The sequence below is a fragment of the Indicator indicator genome, chromosome 30 (genome assembly GCF_027791375.1).
Source record: "Indicator indicator isolate 239-I01 chromosome 30, UM_Iind_1.1, whole genome shotgun sequence".
Classification (NCBI taxonomy): domain Eukaryota; kingdom Metazoa; phylum Chordata; class Aves; order Piciformes; family Indicatoridae; genus Indicator; species Indicator indicator.
In genome coordinates this window covers 3,474,577-3,494,070 of record NC_072039.1, presented here as the reverse complement: position 1 = coordinate 3,494,070, position 19,494 = coordinate 3,474,577, and the positions used below count along the sequence as shown (strand labels likewise).

General features: G+C 41.6%; 1 protein-coding gene across 1 annotated transcript; it reads left to right on the top strand.

Annotated features, from left to right (window-relative positions):
- Positions 1-574: 574 nt before the first annotated feature.
- On the top strand, positions 575-15,550 carry GDPD1 (glycerophosphodiester phosphodiesterase domain containing 1). The gene is made up of 10 exons (XM_054394388.1): positions 575-710; positions 5,103-5,145; positions 9,575-9,710; positions 10,362-10,407; positions 10,810-10,928; positions 11,939-12,028; positions 13,039-13,172; positions 13,947-14,006; positions 14,843-14,894; positions 15,428-15,550. Exons 1-10 carry the CDS (start codon positions 575-577, stop codon positions 15,548-15,550), a joined length of 939 nt encoding a protein of 312 aa, XP_054250363.1.
- The last annotated feature ends 3,944 nt before the right edge of the window (positions 15,551-19,494 follow it).

The window sequence follows — 19,494 nt, the reverse complement described above, 5'->3', positions numbered from 1 at the left end:
TGCATGACCAGAGTTGGACCTGGTTTCTGTTTGGTGTAGGACCTCCCTGATCAGTTGGGTGTGGAAAACACTTCCCTCGGTGTGTGAGGAAGACAAGATCTCCCTCTGCACGCCCTAATGAATTTAGATTTACCAAGCACTTAAGAGATTCCCAAGCTCAGTCAATAAAATGAAATGCACTACAGAGAACGGTTTGTGAGAGACGCGGCTGTGCCACCGGCACTGGGGAAAGCGAAATGGGAAATTAAAGCGTGTAATTGGAAAGCGCTCGCAGTGTTTATTAACTACTTTCAAAAAGCGACAGCCGTGCAGAAAGGAGAGCTGAGGGCACCGAGCGCCTCCAAGGGTAGTCCGCCTCACGCCGAGCCCTTGGCGGGAAGGGCGGGGGTCCCCCCGCGCCTGCGCAGTGCCCGGCCCGGGGGTGGCGGGGAGGCGGTGCGGCTGCGCGGCTGCAGTGGCAGCGGCTCCGGCTCCCGCAGCGACGCCGCTTCTCTGGGAGCCGGCTGCGGGCTGGGCCGAGCCGGGCGAGGGGCGGGACAGGACAGAACGGGAGAGGTCGGGCGGGGAACGCAGGATGTCGGCGACACTGTACCTGCTCTCCACGCTGGGCGGATATGTCCTCACCTCTGCGTTTTTCCTCAAGTGTCCGGGACTGCTCCACCGGCCCAAGCGGCAGCGCTTCCGATGCCGGCACATCTCCCACCGCGGCGGTGAGTGAGCGGGTGGAGGGAGGGGACCCTTCCCGCCGCGCCCCCGGGGCGCCCCTTTCCTCTCTTCCCACAGCCAGGGGCTGCCCGCAGCTCCCTGAGGGTTGCAGCCCGCCCCGGCTCCCGGCGCTGCGGGACTCTCCCGCGGCCGATGCCTCCCCCCTTCCTCTAGACGCTTCTCTTCCTGACGCCTCGTCCGGGCAGGAGCTGCTGGAGCCCTGTCGGGAGGGTGCTGAGGGGTTGCTTTGCGGGGCCAGTCGCTCGCAGTGGGCTCCCTTTAAACCTTCTTCCCGCAACCTAATTTTAGGTGCCACCTGCTGACCAGTGCTTGATTTCAAAGCTGAATTAATCTCCCCACTCAAAACGCGTCAGCCGAAATCGGCTTGTTTTAGGTGGGTCGTGATGGTTTCCCTCTCAAAATGTATATATAATTTTTTTCCTTCCTATTGATTCTATATTGGGATGTTTCCCTTCCTAGTGAGAGGGGCTGTTGCCTGGCTTAGAGGAAAACTGTGTCTTTCTGCCTCCAACTGCCCGTTTGCTCTTTGGTTTCAGAAGAAAATTAGTTTGCTGTGACTCTGTTCTTGCTCCTTTTGCTGTTAAAGACCTTTAATGGTTCAGTGCCCTGGTAAAACCCATCCCACTTTGAGAAACTGGTCCCCTCCATGCACTTTATGCTAAGGCCTTGTGGCTGGGCTGGTTGCTCCTATCTAAAATAACAAGAAGATGTTTTTAAAGCTGCTTCTACCTTTTTCAAAGCATTGGGAGGAAAGAAAAAATACGTCAAATTGTATTTCCCACTAATATGGAGTTCTGTGCTTTTGCCTGCTCCTTCCTTCAATTTGTGCAAATGGTCAAATTTCTAGTAAATATTATTTCCTTCTGAGTTAGGACAGTTTGTACAGTTTAATCACAGTTCTAGCCACTGCTAGTGCCTTGAATTGTCAAAATACCAAAGCTAGAGCTGACATAGATCTTGTTACTTGCATTTCTTACATATAGGTATGGGGGTTTTATAGTCTTAAAAATAGCATAAAATGCACCTCTTGGTTTGGAACGTGTATGTTGGCTGTTTCCTGGTAGGTATGTATTTTCAGTCAACAAAGCAAGCTTTTTAATTTTGCTTGTTACCTGTTTCTTAGTTAATTTACAAGCTCTTAGAAACTTGCAGATGACTTTGTTGGAACTTGGTATGATCTCCTTAATCTTCTTTGTTCTCACTTCTTTGCAGTGAACTTAGTGAAGATTAAAAACCTAAGCCTAGAATGCAAGAGTTTGGCCAGTTGCAGTAAGCACCATTGGAGCAACAGGAAAGCCTTATTCAGTGTGAGGATTATTCATTAGGAGAGAAAGTCCCTGGTCTTTGAATTGTTCTGGGACCACAGATGTACTGTGAAATGCACCTACAGTAGAAGTAAAACACTTAAACATCACTTCAGCAGCTCTTTGCTCACTGGATGCTATGAGACTGAAGATCACTTGCTCCTTACTCCCTGTAATATTTACCTTGTAACTTAAATTCCTGTGGGAGTTAAATCTTCATCAGGCTTTAGTCATCCTGTGGCTTTAGACTCAGTGTCAGGTTTCCTATTGCATTACTCCTATTAACTTTGGAGATCAAGATAACACTTGTTTGCCTTTTTGTCTCTGGGGTGAAGCCTTTTATGTGTCCGTTTTTATGGCTGTGTATTTTGATTTAGCTTCTTTCTTTATGACAAAATTTTCTTATCTTAGCCTGTCACTCACCAGTGAGAGCATTCCTGAATTATTTCTTCATTTCCGTGTAATTTTGAAATTGGTCATTTCTGAGATGAATAATTTGGTCCTGGTATTCTTTTTATAATCCTTTGTCAATGCCAGCTGCAGGGACTGGATTGCAGGGTCTATGCATTAGGGTAACACAGTGATTTTTAGTGAATCACCAGATACTTGAGGTTGGAAGACACCTCTGAAGATCATCTCATCTGACCAGAGCAGATGACTAGAGCAGATTGATCAGGATCTTTTCCAGTTAGGTTCTGAGTACGTCCAAGGATGGAAGCTCCACAGCACCACCAGGTAGCCTGTTCTAGTTGATCACTCTTACAAAAAACGGATTTTTTTTTTTTTTTTGCATTTATAAACTGAATTTCCTGTTACCTCTTGTCCCTTGCCTGGGTACTATTAAGATGAGTTTGGCTCAGTCATCTTTACTCCCTCCCGTTCTGTTTTCATACACATTGGTAAGATCCTTCTAAGCCTATCTTCTCCAGGCTAAACAGTTCTAGTACCCTCAGCCTCTTGTATGCAAGAATCTCTCATCCCTTAATTTTCACAGCCCTTCTCTGGACTTCCTCCAGCAGACCCATGTCTGTATTGTGCTTTGGAGCCTAGAGCTGGGTATGGCAGTCCAGATGTGGTTTCACCAATGCCGAGTAGAAGGGAACAGTCACCTCCCTTGATCTGCTGGCAACATTTTTCCTAATGGGCTTCTTTGCTTATGTTGGGAGGGAAGGACAAACTCAAAACAACAGAACTTCTAGGGGTCATCTCCTTGAGCCAGTGCTTGACTCTGACTCCCTCTTGTCCCATGGTGGTGCTTTCAAAGCCAGAGTATACAATCAGAATGTTCGGATGTGGCCGTTTTGGCTCATTTGATACTGAAGTATGCTGGGGGAGGAAATTTCCTCCATGAATCAGGAGCTGCATTTAAGGACATGTCAGAAGCCCTTCAGTCAGCCCAGCTTTTTCATTTTTAAGGAAGGAAAATGATCTGGACATCAAATTGCTCTCTTGTAGTTCCCTTTTCTGAGTGTAGTTTGTGAAATCCATGTTGCTGGTTTGAGATTCCTGTTTCAGCTCATTTCCTGAAAACCTAAGTCAGTGATTTTGTTACCAAGTTACCAACTTGGTTCAACTTGCCATACCTACCTCCCAAACCTGGGACTTGTTACATCAGTCACTTACAGTCTTGGGTTTGGGAATTTCTTCCCAGGTACGTTAAGATAGTGTTGGTTTGTTCACAAATTGAAGGCCAGCTCAGGTCTTTCACCCCTTTTTTATTGTTCAAGGTATCTGGGCTGTATTGTCACAGTTGATAAGTTATCTAAACCCTAAATTTTTATTGCAGTTAACTTTTAACTAATCATCCAGGTCCTGTGACTGTCTTTCTTATCTGATAGAAAATCATTAGAGGTACAGGATAAACTTCTCATCTTCTCTATCCCCTATGGACTTTTGCCTCTCAGCCTGTTCCTCATTCTGCAAGCAAATTCTATAACATATTGGTGAATCTCTGGTCACAGAAGCTGCCCCATGGAGTTACCCTGTTGGTTTGGGTTAAACCATGCAGATTTTGGCATTGTGATTCTGAGTTAATTTACCACAAGACTTAACTTAACCTGATAACAACAATTTGAAGTCACAGGTTGTGTGTGCATAGAGTTGCCTTGCTTTCAGTAAGTAACTAAAGACATGCTTAGTTCAGTATATGCTGGTGAGGCTTTGTTAATAGGCAAGGCCTTAACTGGAGCTTTTATAATTGGTGTTTACAAAGTCTGTCATCCATAGTTGTCAGCGAGTAGTTAAAATTTGCATAAATGTCCTCATCCCTGCATGCATCTTCCTGAAATGTTTTTGGGTTTCAGTATGTATTGCCTGTTTTCTGAGAAGGCACTTTTCCAGTCCCTAACCAGGCTGATTTTTCAAGATTTTTATGTAAAGAGTGATGCTTTAAGAGTTACAGAGTTTACTGCTGCCTAAGAGAGAATTTGATTTGGTTGTCCTTTCATTTCATAACTGGAGTTGATGTATTTCATTCCTTGTGTAACAGACCTCTCTTTGCCAGCAGCATAAATGTTTATTGACAGATTTGTGCTGTTTCAGGAATTGCCGTGCACTGAAAAATGAGGTTGTCACTTCTTTGAGCATCAACTCAGTTATGCATTTAGGGAACAGCAGCTTTAGAGAGTCTTGGGTGCTTTTCCTCCTCTTTTTCCCCCTTTCTTCTTGTTACTCCTCCCACTAACTCTGAAATAAACTTTTTGTAAGTACTGTTCCTGTGCCTGTGGAGTATCTTGTCACAGCCAAATACAACACCTTTAAAGACAAACAGGAGGTCTGACTTCTGGTAAAACAAATAGTTTGTTTTGTATATTCAAAGTGTTATACAAATCCAAGATAACAGTTGTTTGGGTTTTTTTTTTTTTCCAGTTGTTATTCTTTGAGAGTAAAAGTTCTGTCTCTTGAGTCTCCCCAGCTAGCTAACAGCAGCAAGATTTTTCTCACTTTAGCTTCATGTTCATTCCTCCACACAATTCCTCAAAATCTGTACATTTAAAAATCTTTATTATTTTAACTGAGATTGAGGGGAGGAAAAGGATTTGGTACATGTTTGAGCTTCTGTTATTTTTGTAGGTGCTGGAGAGAACCTGGAAAACACGATGGCAGCCTTTCACCAGTGAGTACAAATGGAACCAATCATGCCTCAATTAGTGGTGTTCTTGTTGTCTGTAGTGAGTGAAGCAACCAAGAAAGATAGGACAAGAAAGATTAGATATTAGGAGGAAATTCTTTCCCATGGGGGTGGTGAGGCAATGGAACATGTTGCCCAGAGAAGTTGGGGAAGTTCCAACCCTGGAAGCATTCAAAGCTAGGTTGCATGGGGCCTTGAGCAACCTGATCTAGCAGGAGGTGTCCCTGCCTGTGGCGCAGGGGATTTGGAACTAGCTAATCTTTAAGGTCCTTTCCAACCCAAACCATTCTGTGACTTCCATCAGTTGTTTGGGGTACAGTGTCCTAGTTCTGAAAGCCATCTTTCCTTTGCATGACTTCCATGGATTGCTAAACAGCACTGCAATTAAGCCAGAAGGAATTGGGATACCCCAAACCATGGTTTCTACACACTAACATATGGTAGATTGGAAGTAAACCAGTGTTTACTGCAAGTAAAACTCCCAAGGCCTGATTCTTCCTGTGCTAGCTAATGAAACATGAACAAATACTCCTTCCATTTTTAAGGGAGATTACTTGCTTTAATTTATTTAAACCTTGTAAAGCTATTTTTTATAAGAATGCAGAACATTAATAATTTGTTTTCTAGAATTATTGTGACTGAAATCCAAATGTTAACTAACTTTTAATATACCACCTGTAAAGCTGTTAAAAGCGTGCTATAGTTTTTTCCCTCCATGCATGTGTTTCATTGGCACAACGTGTGAAAGCCTCAGATCTAGGGATTTAAAATGGAAAACCTTTTAAGCCTCCAAGTATATAAGTAGTGAATTCCAAGAAGGTTCTCAAAGCCATTTGAAAAAGGTGGATATCTGAAACTCCAGCTGCCAATGAGAAGTGACCAAATTATGCAGGCTTCTCTTTGGTTTGTTTGGGTGTTTTTTCACTTTGCTCTGTGCTTAGCAGCCTCATCAGTTTGCACATTTCCTTGCAGAGTGAGGAGTGCCAACAGTGCTATTGAAAGTACTGCAGTATTTTCTATCTCCATGGAAGCTCAGCAGAGTTTGGTGGTTTGCTTTTTTTCTTTTTTTTCCTGCTGGCCTGCCTTTTTTTTAAGTCTGCTACCACTCTTGCTCCAAAGTGCTTTTCTTTCTTTCTTTTTTTTTTTTTTTTTAAACCACTTCTTAATTTTCATTCAGTATCATACTGCTTTTTTACATACATAAGGCTCTTGCAAAGCAAGTTACATCGTAACAAAAACACAAACTTGAACATAAAAAGTTCCATCTAAACATGAGGAGGGACTTCTTTAACTGAGGAGTGACAAAGCACTGGAACAGGCTGTCCAGAGAGGTGGTGGAGTCTCTGGCTCTGAACAAGGCATTCAAAACCTGCCTGGATGTGTTCCTATGTGACCTTCCTTAGGTGATCCTGCCTTGACAGCAGGGTCAGACTCAATCTCCAGAGGTTCCTTCCAACCCCTATCATTCTATGGTAGCCAGTTTTAATTTCATTCCCAGAAGTAAGATTAAGTACTAACAGTAAGGACTGTGCTAGGAGTCAGATAATGTTCTGTGGTAACACAGACTTTAGTGTGACTCTTCTGAACGTTTCAATTGTTTCACAGCTATAGTGTAACAAATGTGTTGAGGTCCACTTTTTGAACTCCTCACAACTGCCAATAGTTCAGTTACTTGCTTTGAGATTTTTGTGGTTGAATAATAATAAAGGTCTGTTACTGCTGCAGAAAGCAGCCAGAGCAATTACCTTGCATTAGGCATTAGAAAATACTCTGTGAAGGGGTAAAGTCTTTGGCCCTTCCCATGTGCTCATTCCCATCTCTGCTGGTAAGATGGCAAAGGGAACTGGGTAGGAAATTGGTGATCTGCGTGAAGAGAAATGATCTGGATTGGCTGAGACAGCTGATACGAACTGATGGATTTGTGATCCATCAGAGTTTGCATGAAGCCAAATAGGGTGTGCCTGCAGGATCTGCTTCTGCAGGTTGGGACAGGCAGGTGGATTTGACCCTGGATGGAGTTGCATCTGAAAGAGAATGCTTGTCTGCAGCTGAGACCTGCCCTCTACTTTTGCTTTTTGACAGTAACCTGAATATTGACAAGGAAATATTTTTGTTTACACTTTAACAACGATTGGAGAATATTAAATACTGTTGTATGAAGAAATAATTATGGAGAGAAAGTGTATGGGGAGAGGAGGCCTTATTGGTAATTCCAACTTCTGTGTTAGCTTAACTTGCAGATGTTCTGGAAAGCAATCACAAGGTTTTTACACCAAAACAAACCATCAGGTTTTGATTTTGCATGATACAATATCTTATGTTTTTAGGGAGCTGTAAATGCTTCTGTGGTGGTTTCTTCACATTTTAAAATAACTAAAAGAGACATTTGTAGTGTCTTAAATGATTTGGGTGTCTGACATAATGTCCTAAGAATTTAATTGCCTGTATTATTGTCCCTGACACAGCCCTGCACTTCAGCATTGTTTTGACAGGAAGCTGCTGAGTAAACTTTCCAGATAGTTTCTCATTGGATTTCCTTTTCTTTTATGAACACACTTGGCTTAGAGAGAGAGCTTTAGAACCTGTAATTACAGCAATAGAAGCAGGTGGTGAATGTTGTAAACCCTATCCATGGTGCTCCATGAGACCCTGGAATTTAGTTTCCAAGGTAAGGCTTTTCTTCTGTATTTCCTAGTATGTCCTTTTACTTCAAAACATTTGGAGTTAAAAGAGCTCTATCATCCTAACTTGCAAATGTGAGCCTGCTTCACAGCTTGAGCTCTGGAGTGGTTGAATTTGAATCCCACACGCTCTTCTGAATCTGGGCTCTTCTCTGGAGCAGTGCAGATTTGATGTGTTATTACAGAGCTGCAGAACAAACTGATTTCCAGCTGAAAAAAAACTCAGCACTTTAAGGAAGCTTATTTAGCAGTAAGCTGCTAGTAAGAGCCTGGCAAATTCTCAAATTGCTAACAAGGAAAGTTGTTGTTCTCCTTTTCTTTCCATGCAGTATCAGTCCTGAATGTCACAAGCAGTAATATTTCTGATAAATTTTGCTGGTTAAATGATCATAATGTGGTGCTAGATGGGAACAGCTTCTACAGATTGGGCAAATCTCCCACAGCCTATTTGGAGATACTTTGCCTCAGGAGGAAAAATTACACAGAGCAGGCTGTATAGCTTCCACATGTAATAGGATTTTGTTCCTCTCCTAATTCTTAATTAGTGGCACTGGAAAACAGTTAACAAATTGGTTTTAATTTGACAGCCCTCTTCTTGACCATTATCCCAGCTGGACTAGAAATTGTGTTAAACACTTAGAGGAGTATGTTCTGATTTGTCAATGTTTATGGCCTGTCTGTTCCTCAGCAGTCAGTAAAGTCCCTTCCTTAGGAACAGGTGTCACAGAGCCTTGGGTCCTGTACAGCACAGATAGATGTTCTAGCTGACTTCATAGGTGGGCAAAAAAGAACAACCCACCTTCTGCTGGGTTGATACCTTCAGAGCATCTTTTCTACTGAAATGAGCAATTCACTTCTTGTTGGAGTAAAACTTTCGGTTTTCTCTTCGTGTGACATTCCTTGTACTTGTTTTTCAACAGTATTATTGCTACTTTCTGCTTTCCTTACTTGTTTTCCTATGAGCTAAGCTTCTATGGAGTGGTTTTGGGCTTGGATTAGAACTTTTCAAAGCAGTAGATTGGAACAGGAATGTTTTTCTTTTGGTTTGGTTTTGGGGCTTTTGGTTATTTTTTGTTGTTTGTGTGGAGGTTGGTGGTGGTGCTGGGTGTGGCTGTTGGGGCAGCTGGCTGATGTTGTGGTTGGTAGTGGCTGGTTGTGGGGGATGGTTGGTTTTAAATGCTCAACTTTTTCCATTTAAAAATAGTACTTTTTGTTTAATGTCATTTTGCCAGCTAGAAGTCTGAAAGCCCTGTTGCTAATTTCCTGGTCCATCCATTGCTGATTAACTGAAATCAGGTCAAAAAAGGCTTTCACAACATCTATCACTTGTTGTTTGTTTACCACAAAATGGACTGGGTTTTTTTGGTAAAAGGGCTCCCTTCTTCCAGTGGTAAATGTGCTGGTATTAATAAACACCACACTCAAAAGTCAATGCTTTAGAGGTGGGTTTCTCAATCCTTGGAGGTAGCTGCAATTGACAGGTAGGCTACTTCATTTCCGAGGAAGACAGAGCCGAGGCTCCTGAGTTCAAATTCCATCTCTGATTCATAATAACTTGTTTATTCTTGCATCAGCTTTCCTGCTGCAGCAGTCATTTGCTTCTTGCAAAGCAAGGCTGTGAGGATTCATTGCATCAGAAAGCATCTGAGGTACTTCCAGTGGGATTCACTTAATGCAGTAGCATGTGTTGGGTTTGTACCTGTGTTGTTCAAGGAAGGCTTCTTCCCTTCCAGCGCGGTTAATTTAGGAACAGACATGCTGGAGCTGGATTGTCACCTGACAAAAGATGAACAAGTGGTTGTGTCCCATGACGAGAACCTGAAGAGGTCAACAGGAGTTGATGTCAACATATCAGACCTCAAATACTCTGTAAGTTGGAAGTTAAATGGTAATGCTGGATGAGGTTTAAAAAGGCATTGGTGGAGTGGCTGGGGTGGGCAGGAAGGTTGTGTGCATGTCTGGTATCCAAACTCGTTTGGGGATCAAAATTCGTCTTGCTTGACTTTTTGAAAAAGGTTAACTACACTTATTGTGTAATTAAGGGAGGAAGACCAGCACCTTTCCAGAGGGTGATTAACTCCCTCCAGTAGTAGGGTGGGAGGTGGGCCTGTTTTGCCATGCTGATGACAAAGGAAGCTTAGTCAGTAAGCTCCTTCTCATACAACCATTTTTTTAATGGGAAAACTGGTAGATGAATTCCACCTACAATGACAGCTTTAAAAAACCTGGTTTATAGAACTGTCTTCCCATCTGATTTTCAGACAGATGTCTCTCAATGTTTTGCTTTATTCAGCTGCAGGTAACACAAGTCTAAGAATACCAAATAGTTCAAGTGAGAATTAATACAGTGCTTCTGAATCGCTTTTTGGACAAGAACATGTAAAAAAATACATGGGTTTTGGTTTTTGTCTTTAAAGCGAACTTATGAATTCATCTTATGAATTAAAATGACTTTTTGGAGATAGGTCATGTTTATATCCTTGCATTTAACTGAGTGTCCCATCTGCCTTTGTTTTTAAGGAACTTCCACCATATCTGTGCAGGTTGGATGTCACATTTCAGAAAGGTGAGGCTTTGTCTCTTGCTCTTTCAATTTGCTGGTCTCATTCCATATTAATCTCATTGCCTTTGTGTGGTAACCAAATCCATGTTTGCTATTTCAGGATTTTAACTATGCTTGCACTTCTACTGTTACTAAATAATGTCTGAATTCAATAAATGCAAAGCTAAATGTGCAGTATGCCCAGGGCGTTTTCATTATGCAAGTGAGCTTGTCATAATTAATTACAACTACCTGAGTGAAGCCAAGTTTGGTTTGTTTTGGTTTTTTTTAAGTTTTAAAATTTGCTAACTCTAGGAACTATATATTATTTTTAAGTCTTAAGAAAACAAGTGCTCTGACATCCCAGCTTTTATCTGTGGTGTATTAAAAATGGTCTCAGCAGTGGCACTGTTCTTATTTCCCCAGAGTGTCACTGTGAGGGAAAAGACAAACGTATTCCACTCCTGAAAGAGGTGTTTGAGGCATTTCCACAAACTCCTGTCAACATTGACATCAAGGTGAACAACAACGTGTTGATCAGAAAGGTATGTGAACATCTACACTGACCTGAGACTGAAGGAGGTGTAATGAAGTTGAAATTCAAAAAGCAACCTGTGATACTAAAATCTTTGTTCCTGTACTGCTTCATACTTCACATGCTAGATCTTAGGCTCTGTCTCTGAGGTAATACAGCAGACAGAGAAGTGATCTTGTGCAAGTTATTCAGCAAATAACTCTTTACTGACTCTTTGTCTTGGCATGAAACTGATGCTGCACCCCTAGAGGTGTTGAGTTTGTACTTTGAATGGTCTTATGGACTGTTGCATGCCAAAGCAGCATGGAGACATGATGTCAGTGTAAAGATCAGTGCTCATCACAGAAAAGGAAACCTGCGTTTCATCAGATACTGGTTTCCTTAAATTCACTAGGTTTTTAATAGGTGTAATGGTCTTGTCTCTTACCTGTTGACCTGAACACCTGTTTCTTTCCAAAGCAGAACAATCAGCTTAAGATGGGAGAGTGCTCAGAATCGTAGAATGGCTTAAGAAGGGACCTTAGATATCATCTACTCCAACCTCCCCACCATGAGCAGGGATGCCTCTCAACTAGACTTGGCTGCTTATCCAACCTGGCCTTGAAAACCTCCAGGGAGGAGGCATCCACAGCCTCCCGGGGCAGCCTATTCCAGAGTCCCACCACCCTCATGCTGAAGAACTTATTCCTAAGACACAGTCTAAACCTACTCTTCCTCAGCTTCAAACCATTCCCCCTTGTCCTGTTGCTAGACACCATTATGAAAAGTCCCTCTGCAGTATCCCTTCAGGTATTGGAAGCCAGCTCTAAGGTCCCCCCAGAGTCTTTTCTAGGCTGAACAACCCCAGCTCCATCAGCCTATCCTCATAGCAGAGGTATTCCAGCTCTTGGACCATCTTACAGAAGAACTATCATTTTGTGTACTAACTTGTAGTTGAGAAGAGCAAGTAGAATTTCGGTTAAATTCTGCACCTAGCTTTCAATAACTCCATATTAATGTTCTGCTGATTTTATATTGCAGGTTTCAGAGCTGGTGAGTCAGTACAAGCGAGAGCATTTGACAGTGTGGGGGAATGCCAATTATGAGATTGTATCCAAGTGTTTTAAGGAGGTAAGAATGGTCCAGCTGAACTTTTTTCTTGCCTGCTTATTATTGTGTGGTGCCAGAAGGTACAGAAAAGCATCCTGTAAATCAAGATCTGGCCAGCTGTGCCAGGCTTCTGGATGTGCTGAGAAACTTCTCTGCTTGCAATACTGTTAAAATATAAGCACAGTTATCACCAGTAGACTCTGCAATGAAATACTCAAGGAGTTAAGCTTGGTCATGTTGTATTCTTATTCTGTAAGATAAAAGCTGTTAGGATTTTATGCCAGGAACCTGTTTGGTGCATCACTCGTATGGTGCAAAAGCAATTTTCGGAGGGATTGCTCATTGTGTGTTTCTTTCCGTGGAAATAATGGATGTGGCCACTAGCTGGCACAGTTACATGGGTATAAAGCTGATTTACAGCTGTAGGTTCTGTTCCTCTTTGTGCTGAGGAATTGTGATGTTAGGAGTGAAAATCTAGCTTAGTTGGAGTGAATCATGCACCTAAGTGAAACTGATCTAGTTGAGGGTACAGTTACTGTTCTAATCTAACTGTGCAGGACAAAACACCATCTCCTACCTGAACAGCAGTTAGATTTGTTTGTTTTCATAGTGTCAGTGCCCAAGTCCTTGGGATCATAAACCAGTACCTTTGAAAATGTGTTGTGAAGTGAGCTGATGTGACACCAGAGTTTAGCAAGTCTTGTGCTAAAGCACAGCTTGTTCTTCATGGTAATACTAGTCTTAGAGAAAATGCTACATAGTCTGGAAGGGTGATGAAGGCAGGGAATAAAATCAGTACTGCAAACAGTGAAACTTTTACCTTTTCAGGTCCCAATTTCCTTCAAATTGTGGTACGCTTTGGCCTGGATTCCAAGTTACCAGTAATTTAAACCTAGTGGCAGGCACATCATAACACAAGACAGTTGACAGTCTAATCTTTAGATGCAAGTACTAAACTTTAAACATTTAATTGCAACAGACACAACAATCTACCAAGTTAATCTAGCATCTTTCTTTCCTGGTTTCTGCAGAATGCTGACATTCCCATCATCTTCTGTTTGCAACGTGTCCTCCTGCTTCTTGGCCTGTTCTACACTGGTCTGCTGCCATTCATTCCTTTCAAGGAAGAATTCTTGGAAATCCCCATGCCTTCAATCATCCTCAAGTGAGTTGGATGTCTTTGGGGGATGCTGCACTGAAATGATAGTAAAGCAAGCGAATGACAGAATGTTAGTGGTTGGAAGGGACCTCCAGAGATCAAAGTCAACCCCTAAGCCAGAGCAGGATTACCCAGGGGCAGGCCACATGGGAATGCATCCAAGCAGATAGATAATGCCAGTTTGAGCACTGGTTTGCTTAGTGTCCTCAGGCTGGGGATGCTGTTTTGTTAGTTTCAGGACTTCTGTATATTCCTAAGAGAAAGCCATGCAAGTCTTCTGCTCCCGTGTTTAACCTGTCTCTAGCCAGCTCTGAGTTACTCAGTGTTAGTGTAGGGTGTCTGTGTAAATCAACAGCTCCTGTTTGCAGCATCCCCTGTAAATGCTGCCTTCATGCAGCTACTGATGTTGTCTAGATGGTGATGTGTACACATAACTAATTCTTGCCCTTTTCACCCTCTTTCTTGAGAACAAATTAAGTCCAACAAATTAAGGCCAAGAAGCAAGTCAGTAGGCCGGATACAAGATTTCAGATGCTCTTTAGTTCTCGTCCTTTACTCAGAGTGCTGCTGATTGCCAGTCTCTGCTGTTTCTCTTAAATGTAGCACAATTCTCTTGTGTAACCCAATTTTAAGTCATCGTCTGACAAGGAAATTGCTGCTCCAATTTGAGAACCTGCAAGATTTATTCTCCGTGTTCTTCTTGCAGGAACATCTCAAATAATATTTTAATCTGTGTTCTGGTAAATTTTTTTTGTTTGTTTGTTTCTTCTTCCTCAACAGGCTGAAAGAACCACATAAGATGACAAGAAGCCAGAAATTTATTATCTGGCTAGCTGACACGTAAGATATTCCTCTGATTAAATCTTTATTTATCTGTTGCCTGTATATTAACAGTTTCAACTGCTTGAGCCAACTAGTTATTGCTGTAGTTATATGTTACTTTTGATTTGTTTTTCAGTTTCTTCTAGCTCTCTTGTCAGTGCAGCATAAATCATTGTGAAATCTGACCTATGTGTTCCTGTATGCTTTTAGTTTTCCTGCTCTGAAACATCCTGCAAGAGTGAGCGTTCTTTCATATTAGTTTCTGTCATTAAGTGGTCTCAGCTAATGAGCATTCAAGCAATAAGAATGCAGCTTTCACATGTCATGGGATTGTGACTGATGCTGTTGTCAGAGGAGATACAAACTTCATGGAGCACTTTGCATGTTAATATCTGTGCTTCAGAGGAGACTCAGCTGTGTGCTTTCAGAGGTTGAATGTGCTTGCTATGAGTCTCTCGTGACTCTTGCTTCTGTGTCTGACGTTTGTGAATTTGATTTCTTGAGTAGCCAATAGAATTTTGATGTCTTTTGGTGGGAAGGATAAAATCTCTTCTGAAAGCAAGATCTGATGTGGTACAAGATACCTGTGTGATGAGTGAGAATTCTGCTGCATTTGATCTTCAGAAGAGTTGATGCAAATATCCATCAGCAGCTAAAGCAATTTTCGGCGTATCTGTGTTAACCAGCCTTGAGTTGCTTGAAGTAGGGGTTTTCCATCATCAGTTTTCTGTTCACTTGTGGAAAACATTTTGAATCTAAATGCTGTGTGGAAAACTTACTGCAGGACATCAACAGACATTGAAAGTTTCCTGTGTGCTTGAAATCCTTAAACAACATCTTTCTCCTTTCTGCAGGCTGCTAATGCGGAAGGCGCTGTTTGACCACCTCACTGCTCGGGGCATTCAGGTACAGTGTGGGAAAGCAAAAGGAAATGTGTTTTTAACCCAGTAAGAACTTGAACCAGCCAGATAGGACCTTATGATGGGTTCATGTTCTCCCCAACATGTCCTGGTGTGTTGCTGGGACTATAAACTGCTTTTTGGTTCCTGAGCACTAACTTCTGCAGTTACAAGGGGAGTATTGTATGCTTGGAAAAAGATTCTTTAATTTAAATCCCTTGAAGATTATTTGTCTTCTCCACATTAAACTTAAGGCTATAAAAATCAGCTAAACTGCCTATTTTGGACTTCCCACAAAATATATTGATTTTTAGAAATATCTGAAGTCTTGAATAACGAAGTGGAGTTCCCACTAGGAAATGTGCCCTTTGAGAGTGCAGGATAGAAGAAGATGTCTTTGTTGTCATACTTTAATCATTTACCACTTAAAACATATGCAGCAGCATCTCTCACACAAAACAAATTTTAGGTCAAAAGTCCTTTTTTTCCCTAAATTTGAGTATTTTCTGTAATAATTTGTCTTTCTATCCCATCTTGTAGGTGTATATTTGGGTGCTGAATGAAGAACAAGAGTACAAGAGAGCATTTGATCTGGGAGCAACTGGAGTGATGACAGACTATCCAACAAAACTGAAGGAGTTTTTACACCATTATCCAGCATAAAGGCAGAAAATGAAGGAAATTCTTGAGCAGGTTGAGCCAAGGATTTTCTTCATTAAAAAAATGTATCAACCAATTGAGCAGCATACACAGATCATTGTGGTTGAAAGATGTAGTTGGATGATCTATTACCTTGTCAGATTGCTACTACCTAATGTAAAGGCTGTCTATTTATTTTAAAACTTTAATGACATAGTTTACATTTGTAAATAGCTCATTTAGCACCAGCACTCTTCACAGAAAGTGATGTCTAGGATGGAAGTTGCTGGGCAGGATCCCTGTAGATAAAAAGCATTGCTTGACCTGTCACAAACAGTCCTGAGCAGATGTCAGGACATGTCATTTAGTCCAGCTCTATTCTAGTGGGCAGAAGCTAAAGAGTTTCTGAAAGTGTATCCTGTGTGTAGACATTTTCTGTGTTGCTTTTAGCTTTCTGATAACTTGTAGGGTGAAAATTAAGAACAACACACAGGAGAAAAAGGAAGCAAAATCTGTGGCTAGCCAGATAGCTTAGGCTGTGAAGTGTAGGCAGTAAAGGCAGTCACTTTTTTAATCAAAATTAACTCAGTAGAGATTTACTTTATAACTCTTACTGATAAGAATGTTGAGCTATAGGTAGACCCTTTCCTGATGTGATGATAATGCTGTGTCCTATCCCTGAAGGTCTAGATCCAGTATTTAAGCGAGGTTCTGGATTTAACACTTCAATTCCACCCCAAGGGTTTGTGTTTGCCCCTGCTTCTGACCTGCCTGTCAGGGTACCATGGCATGGCAGTAGCTAGCTTTCCAGAAAAGAAGATTACACTTCCTATAGATTACACTTGGAAATAGCCTTTTCACAAAGGAAACCAATGTTTTAGAAGTCTTTTGCACATTTATAGTTGTGACATTTGTTTGGCTTGATGAATGGGAAGTTGCTTTTAGGGTGAGGAACCAAAGAAGACTAGGTTTGGTCAGGAGTTTCAGGAACAAGTTCAAATGTTCCCAATAAGTGAATTCATCCAAAGATGCATGCTTACAAAAAGGAGCAAATACCAGTCTAGAACATGTGTACATTTTAGTCTTTTTTTTTTTTTTTTCCTCTCCACAAAACCACATCCAATATTCACCAAGTTTTATGTGCATGGACACGGCAATAACTCTGCTGGCAAAAGCCAGGAAACCCCCAGTGTGATGGAATGGGATAGAAGGGAAGGTGTTTCTGGAAGCTTCCAAGCTGTTCTGTCATTGTGAATGGGCGTTGCACGTGTGTCAAACAGATTTGAGCCTGTCAGGCCTGTGTGTTCTGGTGCTGTCAGGTTAGTGGTAGGGGTCTTCAGAAGGAAACTGATTGCTGTAGTGAATGATGCACCGATGTGTAAAGCTCAGTCACCTGATCATCAGATGTGCTGGAACAAAACTATTGTTTAGTGATGGTATCTACTTCTTTAAGGAACTTCATGTGAAAATCATGGATCTTAATGCATACAGCAGCCAGATGCAAGAGTATATTTACTGCAAGGTATACTCACTGTTACACAAACTTGGAAAGTAATTAATCTTTCCCCCTGGCTAGCAGAGATTTGGAAGGGCTCTTGTGTCACTCCGGTGGCTGCTGTGCCATGTGTATAATCATGGAGTATCTTTGCTAATCATTTAGGTCTGTCAGTGGGCTGTCAGTGTTACAATGTCAAGTCCAGCTGGATGGATAATCCTCATTTGTGCATTATAGTTCCTATCTGGGAGTATTTCTACATGGATTAGAAGGAAGGAACTACTGCATTTACAGCTTAGGTGAACATGTGTTGCTGGTGGCAAATGAGTTAAGGTGTCCTTTTAAGTATCTACCTGGTGAAGATGGCTGTAGATTCAATTTCCTCTTAATCAAGTTTGTTGCAGATAGAATGGAAGAGAAGAAAATGTAATTTCCAAAGTGCTAATAGGAAAAAGGAGGGAGTGATTTACTATGTGCTAAACTTCTTGTTTCCTTTTCAGAACCACTTATTTCTGGTCAGAGAATTGCTAATAATTAGTCTAGCCATAGCTCTGCCTGCACTGTGGTTGACACAGAATAGTTCTACAACAGGCTCCATCCATCTCAGAGGGTAAATAAAAACCTCCCACCCTTTGTCTTTTATTCTGGTGTACTGGCCAGGGTGTAGCTCCAGGTAGGTTTTGTGCAGTGTGGTTTTTCGCACATTAATTTAATTGCTATCAAATTTCCAACACGTACCTTCAAGATGCAAATGTAATTCTGGTTTTGGAGAACACTGCCCAATAACACTTACATGTTAAATCTGGTTTTTAGATTAGGAAAAGTTAAGTCTTAAAAGTATCAGTCTTGATTTCTGGACTTGGTCTCTCACGGGACATGTGATGACTTAGTTTATCTCCGAAGTTTCCTTCATCACTGCATAAAGAAAATGTTTTGCTTTATTCAATACTGAATGACACAGTTATTGAAATGACTACCATTATTTTTTAACTTCATTTTGATCTTTTTCCTTTTTAGCAGTGCTGTTGGAAACTTCTGCCTTCAAATCACAGAATGTTAGGGGTTGGAAGGGACCTCCAGAGATTGATGCTTTGGCAGAGGGGGTTGGACTCAAAGATGCTCCACACGTTTCTAAACCTTCCTGCATCTGATGTAGCTTTTGACTGTGCTGTTTATACATCACCTCTCTTTGATTAGTTTACTACTGAAATTTGAATGAATCAGGTTTCATAGAAGGAAAAAAGCTGCTGAAATTTCACTGCTGGAAAAGCTGCAGAGTTTTTTCAGTCACCCATTTGGACTTTAGTAGCAGAGCTAAATTTTGATCTCTTGAGACAAATAATGTTGCATGGATAAGGCCATGAACCCAAGCACCTGTGCACAGGGCTGAGGCCATGATGACTGTTTGTAACAAAACAACATGGAATTGAGGTAACTGTAGAATGTTTGTTGTATCAAATCATTGTTTTGAATATTGCAGAACTTGCTGCCTGATTTTTAAGCCACTTGTACAGAAAAGCATTTGTTGAGAACTTGCACAGCTCTCCAGGAGGATGTTCAGTTAATCTCTCTCTCCAAGGAGAGATTCTTTTCAGGAAATTTTAACTCTAATTATTGTTTGACACTTCTGTGTTCTCAGCTCTATTGCAGAATATTTTATGTATAAAGGGTGATGCATGTATTTCATGCACTTTTAATTTGCAGGCAGTCTTGTGGGCCTCTCTAGCTCCCAATCTATGAAGTGATTTTTCTTGTAAAGAAAGATGGATGCTCTTGAAATGTGACACATTAAAACATCTTTGCTCATAAAAGATATGAAACTAAATACTCAATTGTGAATTCTTTGCCTAGAAGTATCCTTTCTGAGGTGGTTATTTTTAAGGTGTGTGGTAAATATTGAGCTTTTGATGGTGGTTGCTGAAAAGAAGGGGATGTCTTATGTACTCTGAACTTCTAAGAAATGCTGGGCAATGAGATTGGTTTTCTGATGGAGTGATGATGGTGTCTGCAGCTAAATGAAGCCTGCAGAGGATTTAAGCATGCCTTCTCCACGTGCAGATGAACTTCCAAGTAAAACTGTGTTCAATTCCCTGGGCATCTCTTCTCCCTGGGCAGCCTGTGCCAGGGCTTAACCACTCTTTTAGGGGAGAAATTTTCCTTATGTCCAATCTATACCTCCCCTGGCACAACCTGAAGCAGTTTCTTCTCATCCTGTCACTTCTTACCTGGATAAAGAGACCAACCTCCACCTCACCCCAGCCTCATTTCAGGAAGAGTGAGAAGGTCTCTCCTGAGCCTCCTTTTCTCCAGACTAAACTCCAGTTCCCTCAGCCACTCCTCAGAATCTTGTGCTCTAGACCCTTCTCCAGCTTCATTGCCCTTCTTTGGATGCACCCCAGTGTCCTTGCAGTGAGGGGCAGATGGGTCTTGTATAGTAATGGCAAGGGGAGAAATATGGATGAAGATTCACAGA